Raw genomic sequence first — 26343 nt, forward strand, 5'->3', positions numbered from 1 at the left:
AAAGCCTTCCTCAAAAACATTTCAGAAAGTTAGTTATGACTTCTCTACAGAATCTTAAAAAATGACTGCTATACATTCATTTTGGTAACATTCTAGTTTCTCAGGGAAAAAGAAACTTCTGAAGTCTAACTAAAAATCTCTCTTGCTGTCAATTTAGGTCATTCCCTCCCTTTTTGCCTTTCCATAGTAAAAAAAAAAAAAAAAAAAGTAGAGGAAAAAAAAATGAACAAAACTCATACTATACAGTACAGAACTTGTTCCTAAAATCCAATTTATACCTAGGAAGTAATGAACTCCTTGATTTAAAAAAAACAGTGGAATTTTAATGCACTATTTCTTAAAGTCAGAGCTCTGCTGCTAACCAAAAGGTCAGCAGTTTGAATCTACCTGTCACTCCTTGGAAACCCTACAGGATCACTATGAGTTGGAATCGACTCAACGGCAATGGGTTTTTTTTTTCCCCCTTAAGGTCAAGGAGTCCTGTTTGTGCTCACGGAAAGGTCAGCTGTTCAAACCTACCAGCTACTCCACGGTAGAAAGATGTGGCAGTCTGCTTCCATAAAGATTACAGCCTTGGAAACCCCATGGGGGCAGGTCTACCCTCTCCTAGAGTGTCGCAAGGAATTGCAACAGACTCAATGGCAGTGGGTTTGGTTTTTGAGATTTCTTAGTCATTGAGACCATTACTAAATCACACCCCACGCCACCCTACCCCCGCCCAAGGTCAGCCTTGATTAATCTCAAGCACCTCAATGAGAAATCTATTGGGAAATAGCTGTAGGGGAGATATCCTGGCCTTTACTCTTGACTGTGTTTTTCGAGCAGCCACAGACTCAAAAGATAGGTCCCACACAACAAAATACTTTTTGAAGTCAAAACAAAAGAGCTTGTAGATAACTCTTAAACTGGATTAGCACCTACAATATGACATGGGGTAATATTCCATGAAGTTTAAAATTGTTCTATTTATCCCTAAATAGCTAAGAATTTTCCTACATTACCCAAGGCTATGACCCTTTTATCTGGAATCAGTATTTCAGACCCCATTTTGGCTGAACATTAATCTGACTCTTTTATGGTGCCCTAATTCCAAAGGAATTATGTTCCCTACTTTCAGATTTAACAAAATACTGGATACTACCATGATTCTAGTCTTTATTAGTTTTAGTATTAACAAAACAAGGTTGCATAGATTAAAACATTTTTAAACATCTCAATTTGTATAAAATTTAATGTGAAGAAAATCTGTTTCTATAATCTACATGTTTAGTGGGGTTTTTTTGAACATTTTATTGTGGTTTAGGTGAAAGTTTACAGAGCAAATGAGTTTCCCATTCAACAATTTATACACAGCTTGTTTTGTGACATTGGTTGCAATCCCCTCAATGTGCCAGTACTCTCCCCCTATCCTCCCTGGGTTTCCCATGTCCATTTGTCTGGCTTTCCTGCCCCTTCCTGCCTTCTGAACTTTGCTTTTGGGCAAATGCTGCCCTTTTGGTCTTGTATGGTTGAATGGTCTAAGGTGCATCTTCCTCACGGGGGTTACTGTTCTCTTTACAGGTCTATTGTTTTGCTGAGAGGTGCTCTCTTGGAGTGGGTTCAGTTCCAACTTTGAAAGGTATCCAGGGGCCATAGTCTCAGGGGTTCCACCTGACCACTGAATCTGACTGTTTTTATGAATTTTAATTTTGTTCCACTTTGTTCTCCCACTCTGCCCCGGACCTTCTATTGTGGCCCCGTCAGAGCGGTCAGTAGTGGTAGCTGGGCACATCTAATTCTTCTGGTCTCAGGCTAGTGGAGGCTGTGGATTACGTAGTTTGTTAGTCCTTTCGACTGTTTCCTTGAGTCTTTTGTTTTCTTCATCCTTCTTTGGTCCCAATGGGAAGAGACCAATAGTTGTATCTTAGATGGCTGCTCACAAGCTTTGAAGATCCCAGTCACTACTTACCAAGGTAGGATATAGAACATTGTCTTTATGGCCTATGTTATGCCTACTGACCTAGATGTCCTCCAAAACTATGGGCCTAATCCCTCAAGTCTAGTGCTTCAGTCCCACGAAGTGGTGGTTATGGTAAGAGGTTTTCATGACTATGCACCCTGTGTACTCTATTATATACATGTATATATTCCCAGTATATAAAAATATGTAGAAATGTCTACTGCCAAACCTATACATGCTCATGGGTATACTCCCATGCACCATTCCACACCTGCTCAGCTTACATATTGCCTATATATCTACTTATAAATTACTATTATCACTGTTGTTGAAGGATTGTATATGTAATAGAGCTTACCATTGTTGCTTATTACTCTTGCATACCTCGGTGTCTTCCTTTGCCTTGGTCACACTGTGTTGACTTCCCCCATATTGTGTTTTGTCTTTCCCTTCACCAGAGTTAATATGTGTCTACTATATACTTAGTGATTTCCCCTCCTTCCCCCTCCCATTCCCGGTAATCACCAAAGAATGTTTCTTTCTGTGTGTAAACCTTTTCTTGATATTTTTATAATAGTGGACTTATGCAATATTTGTCTTTTTGTGATTGACTTATTTCACTCAGCATAATGTCCTCCAGAGGCATCCATGCTGTGAGATGTTTCATGGATTCGTTATCTGCTACCATTGCACAGTATTCCATTGTGTGGATGTCCCACAGTTTGTTTATCCATTCATCCACCACTGGGCACTTAGGTTGTTTCCATCTTTTTGTTATTGTGAATAATGCTGCAATGAACGTGGGTGTGCATATGTCCACTCACGCCACAGCTCTTATTTCTCTAGGATATATACCTAGTAGTGGGACTGCTGGATCATAAGGTATTTCTATTTCTTGCTTTTTAAGGAAGCATCATACTGTTTTCCACAGTGGTTGTACCATTTTACATTTCCACCAGCAGTGTATGAGAGTTCCAATCTGCCTACAACCTCGCCAACACTTGCTATTTTCTTTTTTAAGTATTATCTCACTAGGGTGAGATAGTACTTCATTGTAGTTTTTTTAACGGCTAATGATGGAAACCCTGGTAGCACAGTGGTTAAGAGCTATGGCTACTAGCCAAAAGGTCGGTAGTTCGAATCCACCAGGCACTCCTTGGAAGCCGTATGGGGCAGTTCTACTCTGTCCTATAGGATCGCTATGAGTTGGAATCAACTCAACGGCAACGGGTTTGTTTTTGTTTTTTTTTTTTTTAATAGCCAATGATAGTCAGCATCTCTTCACGTATTTGTTGGCCACCTGAATGTCTTCTCCAGTGAAGTGTCTGTTCATGTCCTTTGCCCATTTTTTAGTTGCTTTGTTTGTCTTTTTGTTGTTGGGGTGTTGAAGTTTTCTATAAATTTTAGAGATTAGTCCTTTGTCAGGTATGTCATCGCCAAAAATTTTTTCCCGGTCTGTGGCCTCTCTTTTTAGGCTACCGGCAAATTCTTTTGATGCACGTTAAGTATTTTATTTTTAGGAGGTCCCAGTCGTCTAGTTCATCTTCTTCTGTCTGTGCATTTTTAGTTATGTTTGATAGCCTGTTTATGCCACAAATTAGGGTCCCCCATTTTTTCTTCCATGATCTTTATAGTTTTAGGTATTACACTCAGGTCTTCAATCTATCTTGAGTTCATTTTTGTGTATGATGTGAGGTAAGGATCCTGTTTCATTTTTCTGCAAATGGATATTCAGTTTTGCCAGCACCGTTTGTTAAAGTGACTATCTCTTCCTCATTTAATGGATTTTGACCCTTTGTCGAAGATCAACTATCCATAAATGGATGGGTTTACTTCTGCGTTCTCGGTTCTGTTCCATTGGTCTATCTATCTCCGTACCAGTACCAGGCTGTTTTGACTACTGTGGCTGTATAATAGGTTCCGAGATTGGGAAGCATGAGGCCTCCTACTTCTTCTTCTGTAATGCTTTACTTATCTGAGGCCTCTTTCATGTTTAGTGTTTTAATGTTTTTTCCCTTAAAGTCAAATTTGGATGGGAGTAGAGTGGTAAGAATGTGGTATTATGTAATATGTAGCACAAAGATTGTACTGAATGTGAATTCTACAGTTCAGAAAGGCATGGCACATCCCTGCAAGGGCTCCCAGACTGTGTGCTGAGGCCTTGGGTGCTGCAACTAACTCAAAGTGGCACCCTGAGATATTGTAAATTTAAGATACTGCACTTACTATTTCTATTAACTTGTTGGGACCTGAATACTTAAACTAAACAGGTAGGTATTCCTTTTGACCTAAGGGTGCTGTGGAAAAAAAAAAAAAATCACTAAGACCCTAAGGCTTTATGAACTGAGAGAGTTATGACCTTCTGCTCTAGGCAGTCCCTTTGAAGGTTTTTAGTTTGGTTGAGTTGGAAAACTGGAGAAGAAAAAAATCCACAAAATGATCTCCAACATCTAATTAATAACTCTTATCTGTCCTCCCTCAGCAGAATTTGGGAAAGTACGTATCTGGCTACTAATATGTGTACCGTTTAAGAGAAAGGGAAAACACTTACACACACACATTTACTTTCTACCAATAAGAGCCCCACTACCTTTTCAGAGGTGAAGCTGGTACTACTTGGCCTGGGAGAAAAGCCACCTGGCCTAATATTTGATAGGAAGTAAAAGGTACAACATGTTATTATGTCAATGTGGACTCCCAATAAAGACATGGACAAAAGAGAAACACACTATTACATGCTATGAGGTTCTTTATGTAGTTATGCAGATCAGGACAAATGACAAAACTAGATTATAGTTTTGTAAGCCCTATTCTCCCTGATATTTAGGATGAGGTTCTGATGTACTTTGCTTCTTTTAGCAATTTTATTTTCCTCAAACTCGGTTTAGCTTTTCCATTAGTGCAGCTGGACAATAATTGTACTCTGAGTTTTTCGGGGTTTTTTTTTTGGTAGTTTTGTTTTTTAATACAAAGTAGAAATTTATAGACAACTAAATATCCAACAACTCAAAGAGAAGGGAAAATTCTTTAAGCCAGGAATTTCACCAAAATTATGAGAGTTTTGAACAGTCTCTAAAGAGATTCACTGACCCAAGAACAATTCTTTAAAGAGTTAAGTAAAACACATGTGTCATGGATTGAACTATGTCCTCAAAAATATCTGTCAACTTGGCTAGGTCATTATTCCCGGTATTGTATGATTGCCTACCATTTTGTCATCTGATGTGATTTCCCTATGTGTTGTAAATTCTATCACTGTGATGTAATGAGATGGATTAGTGGCAGTTATATTGATAAGATCTATAAGATAAATGGTGTCTTAAGCCAATCTCTTTTGAGATATAAAAGAGAGAAGCAAGCAAAGAGACATGGGGGCCTCATACCACCAAGAAAGCAGCACTGGGAGCAGAGCATATCCTTTGAGCCTGAGGTTCCTGCACTGAGATGCTCCCAGACCAAGGGAAGACTGGTGACAAGGGTCTTCCTCCAGGGCAGACAGAGAGAGAAAGCCTTCCCCTGGAGCTGGCACCCTGAATTCGGACTTCTAGCCTACTGGACTGTAAAAGAATAAACTTCTTTGTGAGAGCCATCCTCTTGTGGTATTTCTGTTAATAGCAGCACTAGATGACTAAGACAATGTGTTTACTGTAATCATTACATAGGAGTCTGCAGACCCCCAAAAAGTGCTGCCTCAGCACTGGGTGTGCTGGTTTTTGTGCCTCTGATCATGCCACAGTCCAATCTTGAAACATAGCTTATGCATTTGTAATCCAATTCAACAAATGTTTGGTGAACACTTAGGAAAACTATTCACAACATATTTTCTCTCAGAAATCCTAGATAGTTCTTAGTAATACCAGGCTGCATTCATATAATTAATAAAGTATGAAACTGTTTTATTCCCATTTTATACACACAAGAAAGTCAAGTCAGGGGCAAGTTAAATTATTTCAGTAAGGTCACACAGTGAACGAGTCACCAGAAACTTTTAAAACTCTGTAACTCTGTGCTAGTTTAGACATGACATGACATTCATATTTATCTCACCCATTCTATCCCGTCCAGTCCTATCCATTTCAACTCATCCCATATGTTCATGTCATTCATCTCCATCCACTTCATTAACTGCTCACAGAGCACTTCTAACGAGCACTGCTTCAGGCATGGTGCTGAATACCAAGATGATGAAGACACATGTAGTTTAATACCAAGAGGACTTAGACTTTTATCTTTACCATAATCCAGGCAGTTTCAAGATAATTTACAACAAGTACAAACGATTTCAAGGACCCTTCCAGTGAAGGTACATTTTCCAAGACCGTATTTGGTAGGTTAAAAATTTTTACGTATAGACAACTAGTAGACACCAGGGATCACCTAAATTACCTAAGGTTTTCATAAGCAAGGCAAGGTTTAAAGACATAGCAGCCTCTACCCCTCTTAAGTATCTACCTATAAAATCACATTACTAGGTTTAATTTCACACGTAGAGAGCAATATTGTCATAATAATGCAGAATTGATATCTAGATTTGTACACCATGGTTTAATCATTAAGGTTGAAAATACATAAATATGGGTAAGATGCATATATTACCTTCTGCAATATTTTTTAAAAATAAACAAGAATATGGATCATCTAGATTTTAATACCCTATAAGGAAAACGAAACCCATTTCATTCAACTATGACTCCTTTGAGGACTAAGTAGCTCACAGGTAGGTCTCAACAACGATAAAAGTCCTGAGTCTACGTCAAACCAGTGTAGCAAACACCAGAAACATTCAGAGGCCACCATACAGCAGAGGAGTGGAGAGATCTCCAGGTTAAGTGGTATCACACCTACCGTAGTGTCATTGCTGGTGACATAAACCAAGACGTCAGAGGAGTTTCTTCCATTGATGTATCGGTAGCAGTTCCAAACGCAGCTAATCAGGTAACCCTGAAAGTTGAGTAGTGATTATTAAGATTTTTAATCTTCAAACTTCAGGTGATTTAAAATGCCACCATAGATCGAGACATATTATAAAACTTTTATTTATATAAATTGTGGATGCATACACTAACTCTACTAAACCAAAAGCCCTTAAAATTACAAATGTTGGGTATGGTAACCTTCCAGCCAAGGGTGCTACTGCAGCCTTGTTCTATGATATAAAAATATACCTCAGAGGTCTTAAATGCTAGCAAGCAGCCATCTAAGATGTATCAATTGGTCTCAACCCACCTGGATCAAAGGAGAATGAAGAACACCAAGGTCACACGATAGCTATGAGCCCAAGAGACAGAAAGTACCATACAAACCAGAGACTACATCAGCCTGAGACCAGAAGAACTAGATGGTGCCCGGCCACAATCGATGACTGCCCTGACAGGGAACACAACAGAGAACCCCTGAGGGAGCAGGAGGGCAGTGGGATGCAGACCTCAAATTCTCGTAAAAAAATCAGACTTAATGGTCTGACTGAGACTAGAAGGACGCCGGAGTTCATGGTCCCCAGACCTTCTGTTAGCCCAAGACAGGAACCATTCCCAAAGCCAGCTCTTCAGACAGGGATTGGACTGGACTATGAGACAGAAAAGGATACTGGTGAAGAGTAAGCTTCTTGGATCAAGTAGGCACATGAGACTATGGGGGAAGCTCCTGTCTGGAGGGGAGATGAGAGGGCAGAGGGCGTCTGAGGCTGGCCGAATGGACACGAAAACTGACAGTGGAGGGAAGTAGTGTGCTGTCTCATTAGGAGGAGAGCAACTAGGAGTATATGGCAAGGTGTATATAAATTTTTGTATGAGAGACTGACTTGATTTGTAAACTTTCACTTAAAGCGCTACATGTATATATATATATATACACACACACATACATGTATATATATATACACACCCCTGAAGGTGGCGGTGGTGGGTTTGGAGATAGGAGGGTCTAAGAATAGAATAAGAAATTCTTAAGAAAAGGTAGTTAGAATGAGCAATCACCACAAATATTAACTGCCCCCCCATTCACAGTACAATCAAACTCAAACCCATTTCTTGCCATATTTTAACCTGACTTGAGAATTTTTATCCTACATGATTATCTGTGATTTTATTAGACAAGTCGATTTTTTAAAAACGGTTCACAGCACATAAGTTTGCTTCACAGTAAACAAAATTCCCTAAAACATTTCCATTTTCACAATAAAAGCAATAACTCCAAAGAAGATATTTAAAATTAATGCCCAACATAAAGACACGCTGGAAATAAAGCAGGAATTCATGGGAGATGCTTCAACTATAAGCTTTCTGCACTTTCAGTCCAATCATTTCTAACTGGATAAGAATGAAATGATCTAAAAAATCTCTTTCCGACTTTATAATTCTTTGATTAAAAGAAGTTTAAGGATGTGGAGAAATTGGAACCCTTATACATTGCTGGTAGGAATGTAAAATGGTACAGCCACTTTGGAAAATAGTCCAGCAGTTCCTCAAAAGCTTAAACACACGGTTATCATATGACCCAGCAATCCCACTCCTAGGTGTATGTATACCCCAGAAAATTCAAAACATATAAACACATAAAAACATGTACACGGATCATAGCAGAATTATTTATAAAAGCCAAAAGGTGGAAACAACCCGAATGTTCACCAACTAATGAATGAATAAATAAAATGTGGTATACCCATACAATGGAATAGTACTCAGCCATAAAGAGAAAGTTCTGATACGTGCTATGACGTGGATGAACCCTAAATATTACGCTACATGAAATAAGTCAGCCACGGTAGAACATGTATGATTTTTTATATGAAGTGTCCACAACACGCAAATCTATAGAGAGAGAAATGAGATTCGTGGTTTCGTAGGGCTGAAGATGGGGTGGGGTGAAGGGGGAGTGACTACTAACGGGTTTCTCTGTGGAGTGATAAAAATGTTCTAAAATTAGATTGTGCAACCAGAGAGTTGTGATTGTATAACTCTATGGATACACTAGAAACCACTGAGTTGTATGCTTCAAATGAATGGATTTTATGGCATGTGAATTATATCTCAACAAAGCTCTTTTTAAAAAAAAGATAACACTCAAAACAGAAGAGGCGCATGTCAACATTTTTTGGGAGAGTAAAGTAAAACATTCTTATACGCAGAAGGCTGGCTTAAGCTACATTCATACCTCATGATGATTATTTCTCACATTCAAATTTCTGATGTTAAGATAAAAATGTATAATGCCTTTTTATAAAATGTTCCTTGAATGGCAATCATCTGAAACCGTGAATCATCAACGAGAAAGAGAAAGATGGAAGGGTGTGTTTCTTAAACAACGCGCACAATATATTTCAATTTAATCAAACTTTCGGTTATCTCAATTACAATATTGCATCTTTATTTTAAAAAGCCCAAGATTTTTTGAGAATTTCAATACGAATGGAAAAGGTATGCTTAGGCATATTAGTTACGTGTTATGTAAGATTATTCAGCCATTATTTCAGCAGTGGACACTGAATGCTTTAACATACGGCCTCTAAAACAACAAATCTATAATTGAAAGACTCAACAGCAAACAAAAGGCAAGGACCTGGTGGCCAGGGCTTCATAGACCCCCCAGTCAGTGTTCTCCAGGACCTCTTGCAACACCACACACATTCACTTACTAAGCACTCCAACAGGAGGAAAGCCTCTGCCCGTTGTCTCTAAAAACCCAATCATTTATTTCGGTGACCTTATTTCTTATTTGACATTTCTGTAATCTTGAATAGATATTTTAAGAAATGTACCTTATGGAAATAAACATGTAAGTGTGAAAACATGTATTTAAGTACATTCACTGAAGCACTAATACAGGGAAAAGCAAAAATTGTCTCCGTGTCCAACTTAGTAGGCAATTTACCAAGTAATGATAAATCTATGATGGACCACTCACTATGCAGCCATATAAATAATTGACATAGAAGGATATTCAGAATAGAATGATATTCAGATAAGAGAATATTACATTGTAAAAGCAAATTACAGAAATACTATTCAGCCCTGAAGAGAAATGAAATTCTGATACATGGTACAGCATGGATGAACCTTGAAAACATTAGGCTAAGTGAAACAGGCTAAACGTAAAAGGACAAATACTGCATGATTCCATTTTTGTGAAATACCTAGACTAGGCAATGCATGGAGACAGAAGGTAGATTAGAGGTTACCAGGAGATGGGGGAGTAGGGAGTCACTACTGAAGATGTCCTGAGTTTCTGTTTGGGCTGATAACAAATTTTAGAAATAGACAGCGGTGATGGTTCCACAACGCTGTGAGTGTAATTAACGCCACTGAACTGTACATTAAAAGTGGTTAAAATGGCAAATCTTATGTTACATATATTTTACTACTATAAAAAAATGGAAAAAAATACAAAAGAATGTATACGGAGATATTTTAATGTCTGACACAGCATATGATACATATTACGTAATGTGTATGAAAAGAGATGTACTATGAACAATTCATTTATTCCTATCCAAGTAGTTTTTGGAATAACCCTTGACTGATTTGTGGAATTCTGGTTAGTATTCATTTCTAATATAGACAACAGAAGGAACTACAATGTTAGGAAATCAAAAAGCAGTTCAGATATCTAAACCAAGACAATGAACTGACTGAAATCTGCTTACTACTTCGGCATTCAGGAATACATTTAACAATATTTAGACTACAGGTAAAATCTTCATGCTTACCTTAAGAGCCAAGATAATGCTGATAAACAGAAGAATAATAAGGACCAAACAGGTAGGATTCACTGACATGATATCCTCTCTGTAGGGGAAATTAGGAGGCTGCAAAAGAAAAGTGCCTTATTAGCAAATCTCATTAATCGTTCAAGATTATATTCCTTCTGCAGTAATGCAGACATACTTATCAGAAAGCAGGCAGTTATTATTTAGAACCAATACAAAATTTCTAAACTATCTCTATGAATGAAAAAAGCTACAAACGGTGCAATGGGGACACTAATCTGTTCATCACTCAGGTAACAACTCCTGAAAAGAAAAATAAATGGTAGTCATGAGCAAGACCTGAAAACATAACTCTGCCCCCTACTATACACAGTTAGAAGTCAGTATCTGGGGATATTCTGCATACCTCTGGTATTTAGATTTTCTGCAAGGTCTGAACCATGCTATACAGGGTATGCATTTAACCAGCCTAGATACATGTGGACAAAAGGCAGCCCGGCATGCTGCAGTCACCTTCTACCTCTTTCTCTCTTCCTCAACACTCAACACTATGCACTGGGATTCTATATTAACAGTATCCTGAGACATAATGAAGAAGCTTCAAATGTTAAGGTAGGACACGGAGAAACTCGTGACTCAAACGCTTGGCTCCCACTCCCAGGATGAGCACCATGTAATGGTTTTCAGTCTCCTTTCACTTTGGGCAAAATACTTAAGAAATAAAAGCCACTTTCATGAAACTGGTCCTTTCCCTTGAACCCTGGAAGGGTTTTTTGTACTGTTGATTTTAAAGGCTGCGAATAAAATAACACAGTTGCTGGTCACAAGAGCAAGAAATCGTATTGTTTTGTGTCTCTTGTAAAAGAAGTAGGGATTAATGTGGAAATATGGGACCCTTTCCACAACTATGCCTACACTCTTTTCCCCCAGAAAAGTGAATACGGTTTCCATGTCCAATGGAAACTTATAAAAACATATGCATGACTAACATTAATTGCATTTTACAGGACTCCACATAAACAGATCATTGTCCGCTTATCAGAACAGGTATTAAAATTCAGTGGGTGCTTTCTCCCAGGCTTCACAGATAATTGTCTTCCCAGACCCATCATATCTCAGTTTGTCAACAAGGGCCTCACTATCAGTGGAACTTTAACATTCCTACTTGCTGCTGTCTCTGAGGCATCGTAATAACCTGCAAGTCTTGCTCTTTTAGCCCAGGCTGATCTTTAAGCACAACATACAAAAACTATTCACTTACATGGTTTGTAATTACAAATTATAAGCGGATGGTGATTTTTTTTAACCGGTATTATAATTACTGTCACTAGCGTTGATGAAAAGAGCTCTGGTGGAGCAATGGTTAAGAAGAGCTCCCCTGCTAACCAAAAGGTAGAGTTTAAAACCCACCAGCCACTCCACGGGTGAAAAGATCTGGCAATCTGCTCCCGTAAAGGTCACAGCCTAGGAAACCCTATGGAGAAGTTCTACTCTGTCACATGCAGTCACTAAGGGTTGGAATTGACTCAATGGCACAGAACACCACCACAACCAATGTTACTATACTACTGGAGGTCTAAAGGAGCCCAGGTGGTGCAGTGGTTAAGAGCTACGGTGTACTATGGCTGCTAACCAAAAGGTCAGCAGTTCAAATCCATCAGCTGCTCCTTGGAAATCCTATGGAGCAGTTCTATTCTGTCCTATAGGGTCGCTATGAGTCGGAATTGACTCGACGGCAACAGGTTTAGTTTTTTTTTTGTTTGGAGGTCTAAAGCAAATGATTGTAGAATTACTGAAAACCATGGCACACAACAGAAAGTCTATATAGTATTCCGAGTGTTTTAAATGCTTTTCCTGCATATTAGCCCTTATACTCTAGTAAATTTGCTATATACAGAATGTACCACACAGTATATTATTCAAATAGTCACAGGCTGCCATATGGCTTGTATTAATATCTTGTTAATCAACACCATCTTTTCCAAGTCCCTCATATGGCACTCTGTGCTGAGATCATGTTTCCTCCATACTTCCAGGATGATTTTAGAAGCCCAGTGCTGATCATTGTTACAGAGTAAAAACACAAGCCCTTAAAGAGAGAGGTAACTCCCTCAACCTGCTCACCATATGTAAACCCCATCAGGCAGAAACACTGTACCAACTCATAGAGACCCCATGCAACAGAGCAGAGCTGCCCCACAGGGTTTCCTAAGCTGTAATCTTTATGGGAGCAGATCGTCAGGTCTTCTCTCCCGTGGAGTGTCTGGAGGGTTTGTGCCTTGACCTTTCAGTTAGCAGCCAAGTTCTTAACCATTGTACCACCAGTGCTCCTTTCATCATTGCTTTCACTGTATCACAAGAGATAACATATAAAATTAGCTCATGGGAAATACACAAAAATTTTCACAACACTATACAAAAACATGGACCTGTTTTCTAAAACAAAGAGAAGCCATTAATACCAAGAACGACAATAACAGCAATGACCACTGAGATACTTTCAAGCAGCAAAACATTAGATGCTCTTTGTGGTAGGTGTGCTGGGTACCAGTGACGTGAACTGGGCCTAACTGCCATCAAGATGGCAAACTTCTCCCCCCACATTTTCTCCACTGCTCTCATTTCCACTGAACCTTTCAGCTTCCATTGCCACATTAAATCCCCTGGCCTCAACTCTCCCATCCCACAAAAATCTCTCTCATTTTCCCTTGTTTATAAACTACTATTTAAACCTCCAAAGAGTCAACAATCTCACCATTTAAAACATTTTAAGATTTTATAGAATTTAAATTTTAAGGTACACTCGTAATTTTAAAAACAAACGTCAAAAAAATGTAAAGGCACAGAAGTATTCTAACTCCTAACTGCCACAAGCTTCTTAATACCCAGCTGCTGGTATGCGCACATGTGGTTACAAAGTACGTCTAAGAGGATGGCAGATGCCCGGGGAAGAAAGAGGTTTTACGGTCAAATAATTTCGGGAACCAGCGTATAAAGAGTTCCACTTCTCCCACGTAATGGTGGAGGCAAAAAGCTATCCTTGGCTGACATCTAAACAAATTTCATTTTACCAAAGAAGACATTTAGTAACTAGCTCATATTTTAGGTAGCCACCATCATTGCCATCAACTTATCTATCTAAAGTTCAAGGAGTTATACTTTCCAAAAAAAAGAATTGTTAAGAAAAAAACATATTTTCAAGATAACATTAAAAAATCTCTAATTGGTAACTCAGATGCAAGTTAAAAACCCAGAGAACATTGGTGGTTTGGTGGTAGAATTCTCACTTTCCATGTAGGAGACCCAGGTTGAATTCCTGGCCAATGCACCTTATGTATTAGAGGCTTATCTGTTGCTATGACGCTGGGTAGGCTTCAGTGGAACTTCCAGACTAAAACATGCCAGGAAGGAAGGCCTGGCAACCTCCTTCTGAAAATCAGCCAATGAAAACTCCATGGAACACAACGGTCTGATTCACAACCAATCATGGGAATGTGCAAGACCAGGCATTGTTTTATTCCACTGTGCATGAGTGGTGGTCATGAGTGGGGGTGGACTTGATGGCAGCTAACAACATTCAAGTTAAAAATCCACAAATTAATATGTGTGTGTGTGTCTATCTGTCTGTCTGTCTCTATCTCTAGATCCCTAACTTAACCATGGTTCCCTCATGAAGACAAGCAATAATCTGGAAGGCCACATACCAGCTGCCGTATGTATTCCTGAATGGAGTTTGGATAAACAAGCACAGTGACAGCAACCAACGTATTTAGGGCAAAATCAAATATCTGGTAACAGAAGAACGGGATGATCCAGGCAGCATGTTGCTAAACAGAAGAGAAAACAGAACATGAATATGTTCAATATCACAAAACACTATTTTGTTGAATTCAAAGAAATCTTTTCTTAATCTGATACAAAACGATCAATAGAAATTCATTAACCAATAATTGATAACAACTGGCATGCCAAATACAAGTAGCCAACAAGTAGGTTTCAATGAACATTTCTGAGACTATAATAATGGTTCCCCTAGCACCACATAATATTAATCAGAGATTTAAACTTCCCAAAATAATATCGGCAAACTGAGAATCATTATTTTGTAGTTACGCCAAATAGGCCAAAGGATCACATGTGTAAGGGACTCAGAAGAGGCGCAGCACTTATTTCAAAGCCGCTTACCTTGTATGCACCGTAAGTAGCCATTGCACAAATCAGGATCATGAGAAGAGAAATTAAAATAGCAATGCACATGTCTGCCAAAAGGGAAAAAACACAAAAGAGACAATCAGCAGCAGATCCACTGCTGAAGCATTTTTTGAGTCTCTCCTTAAAGGCATTTTGGTCATCAATCAAGCATAAATGAGAACTTTATACAAAGTAAGCTGCCAAAGTCTTTTTGGGAATTTGAGAAGATGACAGTTAATGGGAATAAAGTACACAGAAGATGTTCTCCCTAAATCATACACATGTCTATAGATAAGAAGAGACTGATAATGCACGTAAGTTTATTTAAAAAACAGGAAAGAGACACCAGTTATAGACATTTAAAAAAATTTTGGTCTTCTGGTCCACTGAGTTATGTGAATAATAAATGAAGTATTCTTTTATCCAAAAAAAAAAAAAAAAAAAAAACCCATTGCCATCAAGTTGATTCCGAGTAGAACTTCCCCCCATAGGGTTTCCAAGGAGCACCTGGTAGATTCGAACTGCTGACCTTTTGGTTAGCAACTGACCTCTTAACCACTACACCACCAGGGTTTCCCTTTTAACATACAGGTTCCTAATTTGTATTTTAGAACCTCAAGTGTGTCTTGTGCCCCTAATTAAAACCCTCCCCACTGGCTTCCTATCTCACTTAAAATAAGATCTCAACTTCTTACCATTGCAATTGAAGCAGCTGTTAAGTCCTGCTTGTTCTACAGCCTGCCTACCTCTCCAATCTCATTTTATCCTGTCCCACACTTTCTTGCTGCTATAATCCAGCTGAACCATTTGGTTCATTGAACACAGAAAAATCATCCCTTTTAGAGCTCTGTGTTTGCAGTTGCCACTGACTAGAAGAACTTCTCTCATATTTTTGCCTGGCTAGCTCCCCCTTTTGAATTATTCACGTCTCAGCTCAATGTCAACACTTTAGAGAGATCTTTCCCAAGTATTCTAGCTAAGGTAGCCCTCCTAAAAAATTACTGTTGTATCTTCTATACAGCACATATCACTGCTGGGATTTGTTACTTGTTCACTGTCTCTCCCTCTGCTGAAATGATTTTTCTTGAGGGAAACCAGAAAACCAGTTGCCACCTAGTCGATCCAGACTCCACGTGTGTAAGAATAGAACTGTGTTTCACAGGGTCTTCAATGGCAGATTTTTCAGAAGTAGACCACTGGGCCTTCCTTCTGAGGTGCCTCTGGTGGACTCAAACCACCAACCTTCTGGTTAGCAGCCAAGCACTTAACTGTTTGCACCACCCAGGAACAGGACTTTCTATATCTTGTTCACTATTATAACCCCAATGTCTAGAAGGTGATAGGCGTCCACCATGGTAACCAGTAGCGACACATGGTTATAAACCAAAAAAAACCAAACCTGCTGCTAAAGCATAGAGCACTTAAAATGCAGCCAATCTGAATTAAGAAGTGCTGTAAAATACACTCCAGATATCAAAGACTTAGTACAAAAAGAGTGAACCATCCCATTAATATTTTTATATTGATAATATTTTGAATACACTGAGTTAAATAAAATATATTACTAAAATTAATCTCACCTGTTTCTTTTCATTTTTTAATATGGCTACTTGAAAATTTTAAATTACATATTTGCTTGCCTTATATTTCTATTGGACAGCATGATCTAGAACAATGCCGGTAGCTACTAACTGAACATTTACTCAGGAAGTCATGTTGCCATATCTTCAGGAGATTCTAATTAGAAGTATGGCTGGCTTTATAAAGGCAAAGTCTGGAGTTATTACTAGGCTTATCCATTACCGTCGAGTTGATTCTGACTCATTTGCGGCCCTACAGGACAGAGCAGAACTGCCTCCATAGCGTTTCCAAGGAGCTGGTGGTGGATTCGAACTGCTGACCTTTTGGTTAGCAGTGGAGCTCTCAACCACTGTGCCGCCAGAGCTCCATTGCTAGGCTAAGACAGCACAAAAACCCTCACAGTAATGTATCTGTATAGTACCTGGGGGTTTCCAAGGCATTTTCGTGGATAACTCATTTAGTCTTTCTAGCTCTGTGGTAAATATTATTGTTCACACGTTGAACAGATTAAGAAACTAGCGCTCAGAGGTTATGTAAGTTGCTTAGATGGCACTCCCATCAAAAGGCTGAACTATGATCAATCCTGCTCAAAACTAATCCTGCTCAGTAACTTCAAATTTCTGACCTTCTCTACTGAACTGTGCTGCTTCTGGTTAAGCTTTGAATACTAACCAATGAACCAACCCAGGCTGCTACTTTCAGCACATAAGAGTGTTTCTCCAAAGGGAGAAAGGAAAACAGTCTAGTTTGAGAACCACCCTCTCTACATCCCCTGCTTCAGGGAAGAGGGAAGGGGAGAGCATTTAAAACACAACTGAAACTCAGGGTGAAGGCACATCCCAGGACAGAAATTCAGATATATCAACAAAGGCCGTTTGTCGTCTTAAAAAACGGAGGTTCCTCAAACTGGTCTACAGATTAACACAAGTCCTATCAAAACCTCAGTTAATAAACCACAAATTCACATCAGTGCTGATGACTCTTGAAAATACAGGGTATGAGAGCATCAGATGATGACTAAGTGCTAATCAGTACTTAAAAGATCTTGATTTCTTTGAGGATACATACATATTCTATTGTCTATAAGTTTAATAATGTTAAATTACCTTAGCTTTTCACTATTGTTGAGTGAAGAAAAAATTTCATCTACACTTCCGGCTCATGTATTCTTGTGAGATCAATAGGGGGAAATAAATTTGAATGCATTTTACATGCAAAAACTAAGGCCAGGAGACTTAAGTCCTTAAATGCCAAGGGAAAGTCTCTGTTTACACGCACCCATATGTAAGTGAACACAGATGCAGTCTAGCGCTGCCATTTGCATATGGAGCCACGAGGGTATCAGGCTGAGTTTGCAGCATCTCTGAAACTTGAACTCAGACAGAAGTTTTCATTTTATTCTTTGTCCCTTTCTCCAGCTTCCAAATTCTATACGTCTGTTTTAAAATAAGAATAAAATCTAACATTTTGTAGAAGCCAGAACATTACAGGATATTCTGACTAGTTCATAGGTCTTAAAAAGCAAATATAAACTAACTCAAGGCTTTACTGAAAAATAAATGTAAAAAATAAATACATAAGTATAACCTATGAAAAGAATAACCTTAATGAGAATTACATTCCTATTTAAAAAAAAAAACAACAAATACTCAAGAATGGAATCTCATCTAATCACTTAAAAAAACATTTTTTTTTTTTTTTAAATTTGGACCTTTTTTCTAAAACAGTTGGCTACTAACCAAAAGGTCAGCAGTTTGAACCCACCAGACTGCCAAATCTGCTTTACGGGAGAAAGATGTGGCAGTCTGTTTCCATAAAGATTTACGGCCTTGGAAACTCTCTAGGGTTGCCACGAGTCAAAATTGACTCAATGGCAATGGGTTTGGTTTTTTTCGGTTTGGGGCACTTTTTTCAAAGAATGTAAAATTCAGAGAAATGTAAAAGGTGCAGTTGAAAGGAAGGTCATAAAGTATCCTATTATTTTACCATAAAAATGTAAATCTGACTTAAGGAAATTTTCAAAATTCTCTATAAATGTTATCTGAATATACCACAAGCCATGTGAAACAGTCTAGAGAAAACCAAAGTGTAAATCAAAACAATAAGCAGGTAAGATAATACAGGCTAATATATACTTCATCTCCCAGTAGGCTATAAAAAAAAAAAGTAGGCTATAGCAAATGTCAAACTCCTTTGGAACAACAAGCAAGTATAGGAGTTATTTTAAGGCATTAAGATTCATTCATTTTAATTATATCAAAGGGCAAATAAAAAAATGGTTCGAATAACAATACAGGAATTTTTACTACTAGTAATAGTGCTGGTCTGTGATAAGAACATCCTTTACTTATTCTGTGCAGAGTAGCCCCTCCAGCCCCGTGTCAGGGTACCTTGCCATCATACGGTTTCCTAAATTAAATTCCTACCTTAACAATACAGTTCTAATTTGAAAAGGATCCCAAGAAAAACTACACCACCGGCCACAAAAGGCACAATTCGCAAATGTTTCCTGATACTCAGTCGATTAGTCATTGAAATAATATCAGTATATAAAGGAATGAAATACCTTTCCTTTAAATAATTTATTCCTCATTCTACTTTCTCTTTATTACTTAGATTTGTTTCCTTCCCCTAAAACTTGTAACTAGCTAACTAGCTAATTTATGTTCCTACGTCTTACTTTGTGTTATTACATCTATTTCACCATGCTTGGTACAGGAAAGGGTCAGTGTAAAAGAGGAAGACCCTCAATGAGATAGATTGACACAGTGGCTGTGACAATGGGCTCAGGCCTAACAATGATCCTGAGAGTGGCACAGGATCGGGCAGTGTTCTGTTGTGTTGTACATAGGGTCGGTCTGAGTTGGAACCTATTCGACGGTACCTAATAAACAGCAGCAGCATCTTATTAGCTTATTCCTAAGTTATCCTTCTATCTAGATTTTCCCCCAAGTTTCCAGCACTACAGTATATGAAAACAATGCATGTTTGGGGTATATATTCTTAGCATTAAGTCTGGAGGAAAACCATCTTCAGCCAAATTCACAACAACAAGATAACTAGCAGCTACTGCTAGCAAATTACAAAGCCTTCAAAGTCACAAAGGGCAAACAGAAAACCTAGGCTCAATCTCTACTACAGTCAGGACCCCATGCTTACTGGCCATATGGTTATCATCTTTTGTGAAATATCTTTTTCTTATTGATTTGACCCAGAACCACCTGTTGAAAAGACCATCCTTTTCCTATGAATGTAGTAGTGTCTTTATCCTAAATCAGTGATCACATGTAAGTAACCATCAATTCTTGATTACTTTTCTGGCTATCTGCTTCCTCAGGCCAGGTGTGCCTGCCCAGTGAATAAAAGTAAGTTTGAGTAGAAAGATAAATATGTTGATTAATTTTAAACAGTAATTAATTAGGATGACCTGTTACTTGGCACTGTGCATGCCACTGGCCCTTCCTGTTACAGTTCATCGCCAAACCATTAAAATTTCACCAGTAAAATTCCATGAGGTCTTAGCTGCTTCATTCACTACTTCTACTCAAAGTTATAAATATATAATACAATATGCCACACGTTTTTCAATCCATTATTCTTCAATCGTCTAATTCAGTAGACAACTATTTTTCTTTAATTTTTATTTCGAAATATTAGGCTTACAAGAAAGTTGCAAGAATAATAGCATTCATGTATACTTGCTTCCCCCAATGTTAACAATTTACCTAACGATCGTACGAAGGAGCCCTGGTGGCGCAAACAGTTAAGCACTTGGCTGCTAGCCGAAATGGTGGCAGTTCAAACCCACCCAGGGGCCCTGCGGTAGAAAGATCTGGTTATCTGCTGCCATAAAGACTACAGCCAAGAAAACCCTATGGGGCAGTTCTATTCTCCTACATGGTGTAGCTACGAGTTAGAGCAGACTCAACAGCACCCAATGGCAGCATAGTGGAATTATCAAAACTGGACGTTAACATTGCTATAATACTATCAATTAAACTATATATCTTATTTGGATTTCACCAGGTTTCTCCCCTAATGTCCTTTTTCTGTTCCAGAATCCACAATGATTTAATCGCTGTGTCTCCTCAGTCTCCTCCAATCTATGAACTTCCCCATTCTTTACTACTGTCTTTTCTGATGACATAAAAAATACATTCATTTACAAATTATACACACGTACTATTATATATTTTGTGTTTGATAAAGTATATGCAAAAACAGAAAAAGGGCTAAAAATAGAGAGAAATTTTAATATTTTCTTTCTTTATGCCAGTGGATTCTCCTATATGCCTCAATTTGTTTTAAATAGTAAGAATTTGGCTTTCTTCTACTAGAACATTTTAGGAAAAGATCACATGGAAGAGTTAAGGATCCTGCTCCATCCTGGATAAAATCTTCAGATGGTGGCTACCATTCCAAAAAGATATCAACTTAAAATTGCTATATTAACTTCCACAATTCTCATGATTTAAAGCAGTCGATTGTATCTATCTTCAGGACTATTCGATTCTATCCACATGTGAGTTAAATATGGAAAGTTTTGTCATACAATGACCTCTGACCTATTAACTTATTAAAGAAAAGAGCTGAAAATGTATCAGAAGAAAATATAAGAGAAAAGAAGTTAAAAATAAAAAAAGATTCCCTCAAGTGAATATCTACTCTTCCATACCTTTTGAACTATGTAATTTAAATGATAGATGGACAGTCCTAAAAGTAATTATAAACTATTCATTCAATCCATTTCAATATATAAAATATGAGAGAAACCTCAAATGCACCAGAATTAATACCCAGTGTATTACAATATCCAGGCTTACAAGACAATTAGTATTTTAAAGTCTTAAGTACGAGCAAGCCTCTGACAGCAGCTAATTAAGCCTATATTGTCAGACAGTCATTACCCAATGTAATCTCCGGCAGTTAGGATGAGGCATGTAGTGTTACTATTCGATTCAGACACAGCCATAGCTGTCTCATTTAAAACTTTTTTTTTTAACCTCAATTACCTCAGAAAAGAAATCCTACTACTAAAGACAATGAGAATTTATTTTTAAATGTCAACCAAACATTGTATTTATAGCTTACATAGTCTTTAAACTCAGGGGAAGGAAAGCAGAGGGATATTAATTTAATATTAATGGAACTCATTACCCTTTCTGCAAGAGTTCATAACAGCAACAGCGTTATTCAGAACAGAGAGAATGTTAGAGCAGGAGTCATGTCTCAGTCTGGCAAGGTCCCAAACCAAACCTGTTGCCATCAAGTTGATTCCAATTCATAGTGACCCTATAGGACAGAGTATAACTGCCCTATAAGGTTTCCAAGGAGCCGTGGGTGGATTCGAACTGCCAGCCTTTTGGTTAGCAGCTGAGCTCGTAATCACTGCGACACTAGGGCTCAGGATAATAGAATGCCCCAACTTAATATCTATCATGAAACAATGGTAGAAGGAAGATGATGCATATAAAGTGTCTCGTGGTTTTCCACTGATTTCACTTTCAGTCGTTCTCAGGCTCCTCCACCTGACTTCTTAACGTCGGGGCTCCTTCAGGATTAAGTCCCGGGCCACTGCCCTTTTGTCTTCACTCTTTTCCTAACAAGAATGCCATTTTTAGGCTGATGTCCTTAAATTTATATCTCAGCCCAGACTTCTCCTCTAGGCCACAGACTCTCACATCTGGCTACATTTTAACTTCTCCACTTAAGACAGCTCACATGTTTCAACCATAACATATCTAAATAATAATGGATCATAAAACAGCTAAGTTTACTGATCACTTAATTAGGGCCAGACTTCATTCTAAGTACTTTCCACATACTAACTCATCCATCCTCACAACTGCACTATGAGGTGGACACTATAATTATCCCACTCTTCCAGAGGGAAACTAAAGCACACAAAGGTAACTAGCTCAATGTTAGCTCATTTAGGACATGCAGTAGGGTCAGGATTCAAACAGAGATTCTGGCTTCAGAGTTTATACTCCTAACAACTACGCTAAGATAATTCCCTTATATCAAAGTTTAATTCCGCCCCCCCCCACCGCCCCAGGCAGGTTACCCCTTCCTGATCAACCCATCCCCACCTCCTCACCTCATAAAGACACAGGTCATTTATTCGAGCTAGAAAATAGGAGCATCTTTGATTCCTCCCTTTCTCTCATCACCCATACCACCAAGTTCTGTCAATCCTACCTCCAAAATTCTTCTCCAACCCCAGTACAGCCACCACAATTCTCTTTTACCTGGATTGCAGAGAAATGTCCCAAACCAGTCTCCTGGAACTCCATACTCACACACACAGTCCCCCAAATACATCCTTCACTCAGCAACAAAAGGGATCTTCTTAAAATACACATCGGATCACGCATTTACTTAAAACCACTGAATGGCTTTTTATTACTCAGAGAATAAAACGCACAATCTTCACTATGTCTTGCAAATGCTCCTAGCCTATCCTAAAACTGCATCTTGAGCTTACTCACTTTGCTTCAGACACTTTTTTTTTCTCTCAATCATTTAAAGTTCTCCAAAGGTGGTGAGGGATAAACAATGCATGATCTTGAGTTTGGAATTATGCACCGCACCGCCCCTTCCAGTTAGCATGGACATGGCAGAGCTATAATTATAAAATAGTCACGTTTTGGTGATCTGAGGGGTGGGTGCCAGCATCCTCCCTGACACCCCACATCCACATCCCTGCATTTGTTTCTATTTCTTGGAAGAGGCCCCAAATCCATCAAATAACCAGTAGTATGTAGCTTCTAGAAGGGAGAATGAGGACCTGTTAGAAGAAAGGTAAATACTGAAACATAACAGAATATATGATGAGACAGACATGATCCTTTTAACCTTCCTTCCATTCACCTCCCCACCTCCCAACAAAAAAGGAAAAAAGGCCTAGGGCAAAGAGTCTGTGACAGGCAGTAATTCAGAAGGTGGGTAGATTAGAAAGAAAACAGAAGAGATTTTAGACCCCTGCCCTTAGAACAGAGACAGAACATAGGTGTCACATAAACATTTGTTGATTAGATTTATAACGATGAAAACAAAGTAAGTATCAGCTCATGGGCCCATGAATCAGTATTTGTAATTTAATATGAAGAACTGGCAGCTTCATTGCCTGCTCTTGAAAACACCAAAATATCTACAGTTGTTATCTGATGTACTTACTGGCATCATCCATGAACTCAAAGTCACTTCCTAGTTCAGAAGTGGAAAAGTGATACTGGTCTGGATCCGCTAGGGCGCTCAATAAAATCAACAGTACCACGGCATTGATAATCTGCAATAAGGAAAACAAACAAAATTAATCCCAGGATATGGTCCTTATAAAAGTATACCAATCATGTGGAGTTTAAATTCAACAGAGCTTCACTTTCAACACAAGCCCTACCCGTGGAGAGAGCAGGAAAGGTTCCCACTGTTGAAACCCTGCGCAGAGGACAGCTGGACGTCACCCTCCCCACCCCCCGCCCCTCAGCTGGACACCCTAGAGCAGTGAACAGCCTCTACAGGCATAGGCAGCAGCGCCGGCGCCAGTGGCTGCAGACGCACAAAAACTCTCCTGTTAGCCAAGCACACCCTAACGACCTAAGGATAAGCAACTGAAGCTTTTTCAGGTGATCAAACATTTTTCGCAGGTTCAGACAACCAGAGCTGGAGACCACCTAGGAACGGTTCAGGGAAGGAACGCACAGCCACGTGGCAACTGAGTCAGGATCGTTAGTCCTGCAGTAGCACACATGAGCTCCTTGATACTCCAGGCCCACATTCCTGTATTCTGGATAGTGCTGCATAGGTTTCCCTTGGATTCTTCAAACCCAGCTTGCCTAGGCAGAAATCATCATACTTATTATTTCCCACCTCTCTCTCTCCTTTTTTGTATTCTACCTTGGCTCTGTGGTTAAACGCTCAGCTGGTAATCGAAAGGTCAGCAGTTGGAACCCACCAGCCACCCCGCAGAGAAAGATGTGGCAGTCTGCTTCCACAAGGATTTACAGCCTAGGAAATCCTATGAGGCAGTTCTACTCTGCCCCGTTGGGTCGCTATGAGTCGGAATCAACTTGACAGCAATGGGTTACCTGAAAAATAACTAATAATTAAAAAATGGAAAACATTTATGTAGAATTAACTGTGGGTCTGACACAACGCAAAATTCTTCATGTGGATTCTCTTAAGCCCTACAATAACCCTACGGAGTAGGTTCTAAATTACTCCCATTTTATAGATGAGAAAAACTGAGGCACAGGAGTTAATTAAGAACATTGTACAAAATCAGGCAGCTTGCAAACTGTAAAGATGGGATCTGAATCCAGTAATTTTAATATCAAAACCTAGCCTCTTAAAGTTTCCTGCTCATACCTGAATACCAATTATCTTGGGCTTACCCTCTCTTCCTTATCCCTTGCATCCAACCAACTGCAAAATTCCAGCCATTCCACCCCTATATTTCTATTTCCTTTATCCTTCCTGGCTGTCCTTGCTGAGTAACACATGTACTAGCTTTGACTGGGGCGGAGAAGCAAAAGTCCTAGAGTTTCACTGAGGCCCAGGCTGAGGCTGGGTTGTTACTGGTCCTTTTTTCTAAGTTCAGAAACGTGTGACGGGGCTCTACGTTTTAGTCATGTCAAAATGGAAAGAACAGATGAATAATCTTCATTCACAGAGAAAAGCCTTTTACAAATAACATTAACTGAAGGCATATCCTACAAAAGTCATGTTTGAAAATACCAATTTACAGAAGAGGTTCAAATGGAGAGTTGGGTTATTTGCTTTACAAAAAACATCCACTCCAGAATTCATTTTAAAATGGCAATCCCCAGTGGCTGCTTCAGGGTTCTGGACTTCAGAATAATTTTTTTCTTTCTCTATTTTCCAAATCGTCTACTACGGTCTAATCACTTTTTAGAAAATTTATAAAATGATTTGTAAATTTTGTAATTTATAAAAAATTATTATAATGAGAATAGCAGTTTTCCAGAGTACACGTGTATATTACTAATTTAAGTAGATATTATAAGCGTGTGGTTAAAAAACTCAAAAAGGTACAAAAGGGTATATAGTGCAAAGTCCCCTATTCCTAACCACCAGTCACCCTCCCCACAGTGGTTATTACAACTACCAGTTTCTTGTTTCTCTCCAAAGGCCCAAGAAACTTCACAGCACATTTTAAAGAGAGTGTGATTAACAAACTCTGTTTGAGGAGAACTTTTCAGAACACAGCTAAGGTTTAAAGGAAGGTACAAGCTAGTCCCACAATCGGCACCATGATGTTTGGAGCAAGGATGTTATTTGATAAACTGTCGTGTTTTCTTGGCATTTCATTCCCTCTGTATTTTTTTTTTTTTATAAGCTTATCTTCGAAAAAGGCATGTGAAGGAATTATGGACTGAAATAAAATCAGATGAAATAACATAGGATGGTGTTTTGAAAAAGTATAAAGAACTATACAAAAGTAATGTATCAGTAGTCATTGCTTTTATCATTTAAACAATGTAGGTCTTAAGGTTGAAAAGGAAAAACTCATCAACTTGGGATTCATTAGGTAGAAACTGTTAATGCACTGGGCTGCTAGCTGAAAGGTTGGAGATGCCAGTCCACCCATGAGGCACCTTGAAGAAAGTCTGGCAATCTACCTCTAAAAGAAAAAAAAATCAGCCCTTGAATATCCTGTGGCGCACGGTTCTACTCTGACACACATGGGGTCACTATGAGTTGGCACCAGCAACTGGTAACAAGCTAGTGTAGGCAAAGCTTTCACAGAAGAGGTGGAGTAGGGAGGGTCAGAGATGAAGATGGAAAGGGGAGGAGGTAGTGCAGTCTGAGTCTGGCTAAGAAAATAGAGTCCAGATTTAGGGATCCCATAGGGCTAGTTAAGGAGTCTGGAGTTTATGCAAAGCATAAAAGAAGCCAATGGAGA

The 26343-nt window shown here is 38.8% G+C and overlaps 1 protein-coding gene across 1 annotated transcript in view; it reads right to left on the reverse strand.

The window, feature by feature from the left end:
* The window catches only part of LAPTM4B (lysosomal protein transmembrane 4 beta), a 65533-nt gene that overhangs the window by 17734 nt on the left and 21456 nt on the right, over positions 1-26343 (reverse strand). Inside the window, exons 2-6 of the mRNA XM_049853972.1 lie at positions 23595-23706; positions 14829-14902; positions 14348-14470; positions 10644-10742; positions 6785-6880 (exon numbers count right to left, since the gene is read on the reverse strand). Of these exons, the coding sequence (XP_049709929.1) occupies positions 6785-6880; positions 10644-10742; positions 14348-14470; positions 14829-14902; positions 23595-23706 (504 nt within the window). The remainder of the gene's footprint in view (positions 1-6784; positions 6881-10643; positions 10743-14347; positions 14471-14828; positions 14903-23594; positions 23707-26343) is intronic.

Source organism: Elephas maximus, chromosome 15 (genome assembly GCF_024166365.1).
Source record: "Elephas maximus indicus isolate mEleMax1 chromosome 15, mEleMax1 primary haplotype, whole genome shotgun sequence".
NCBI lineage: Eukaryota > Metazoa > Chordata > Mammalia > Proboscidea > Elephantidae > Elephas > Elephas maximus.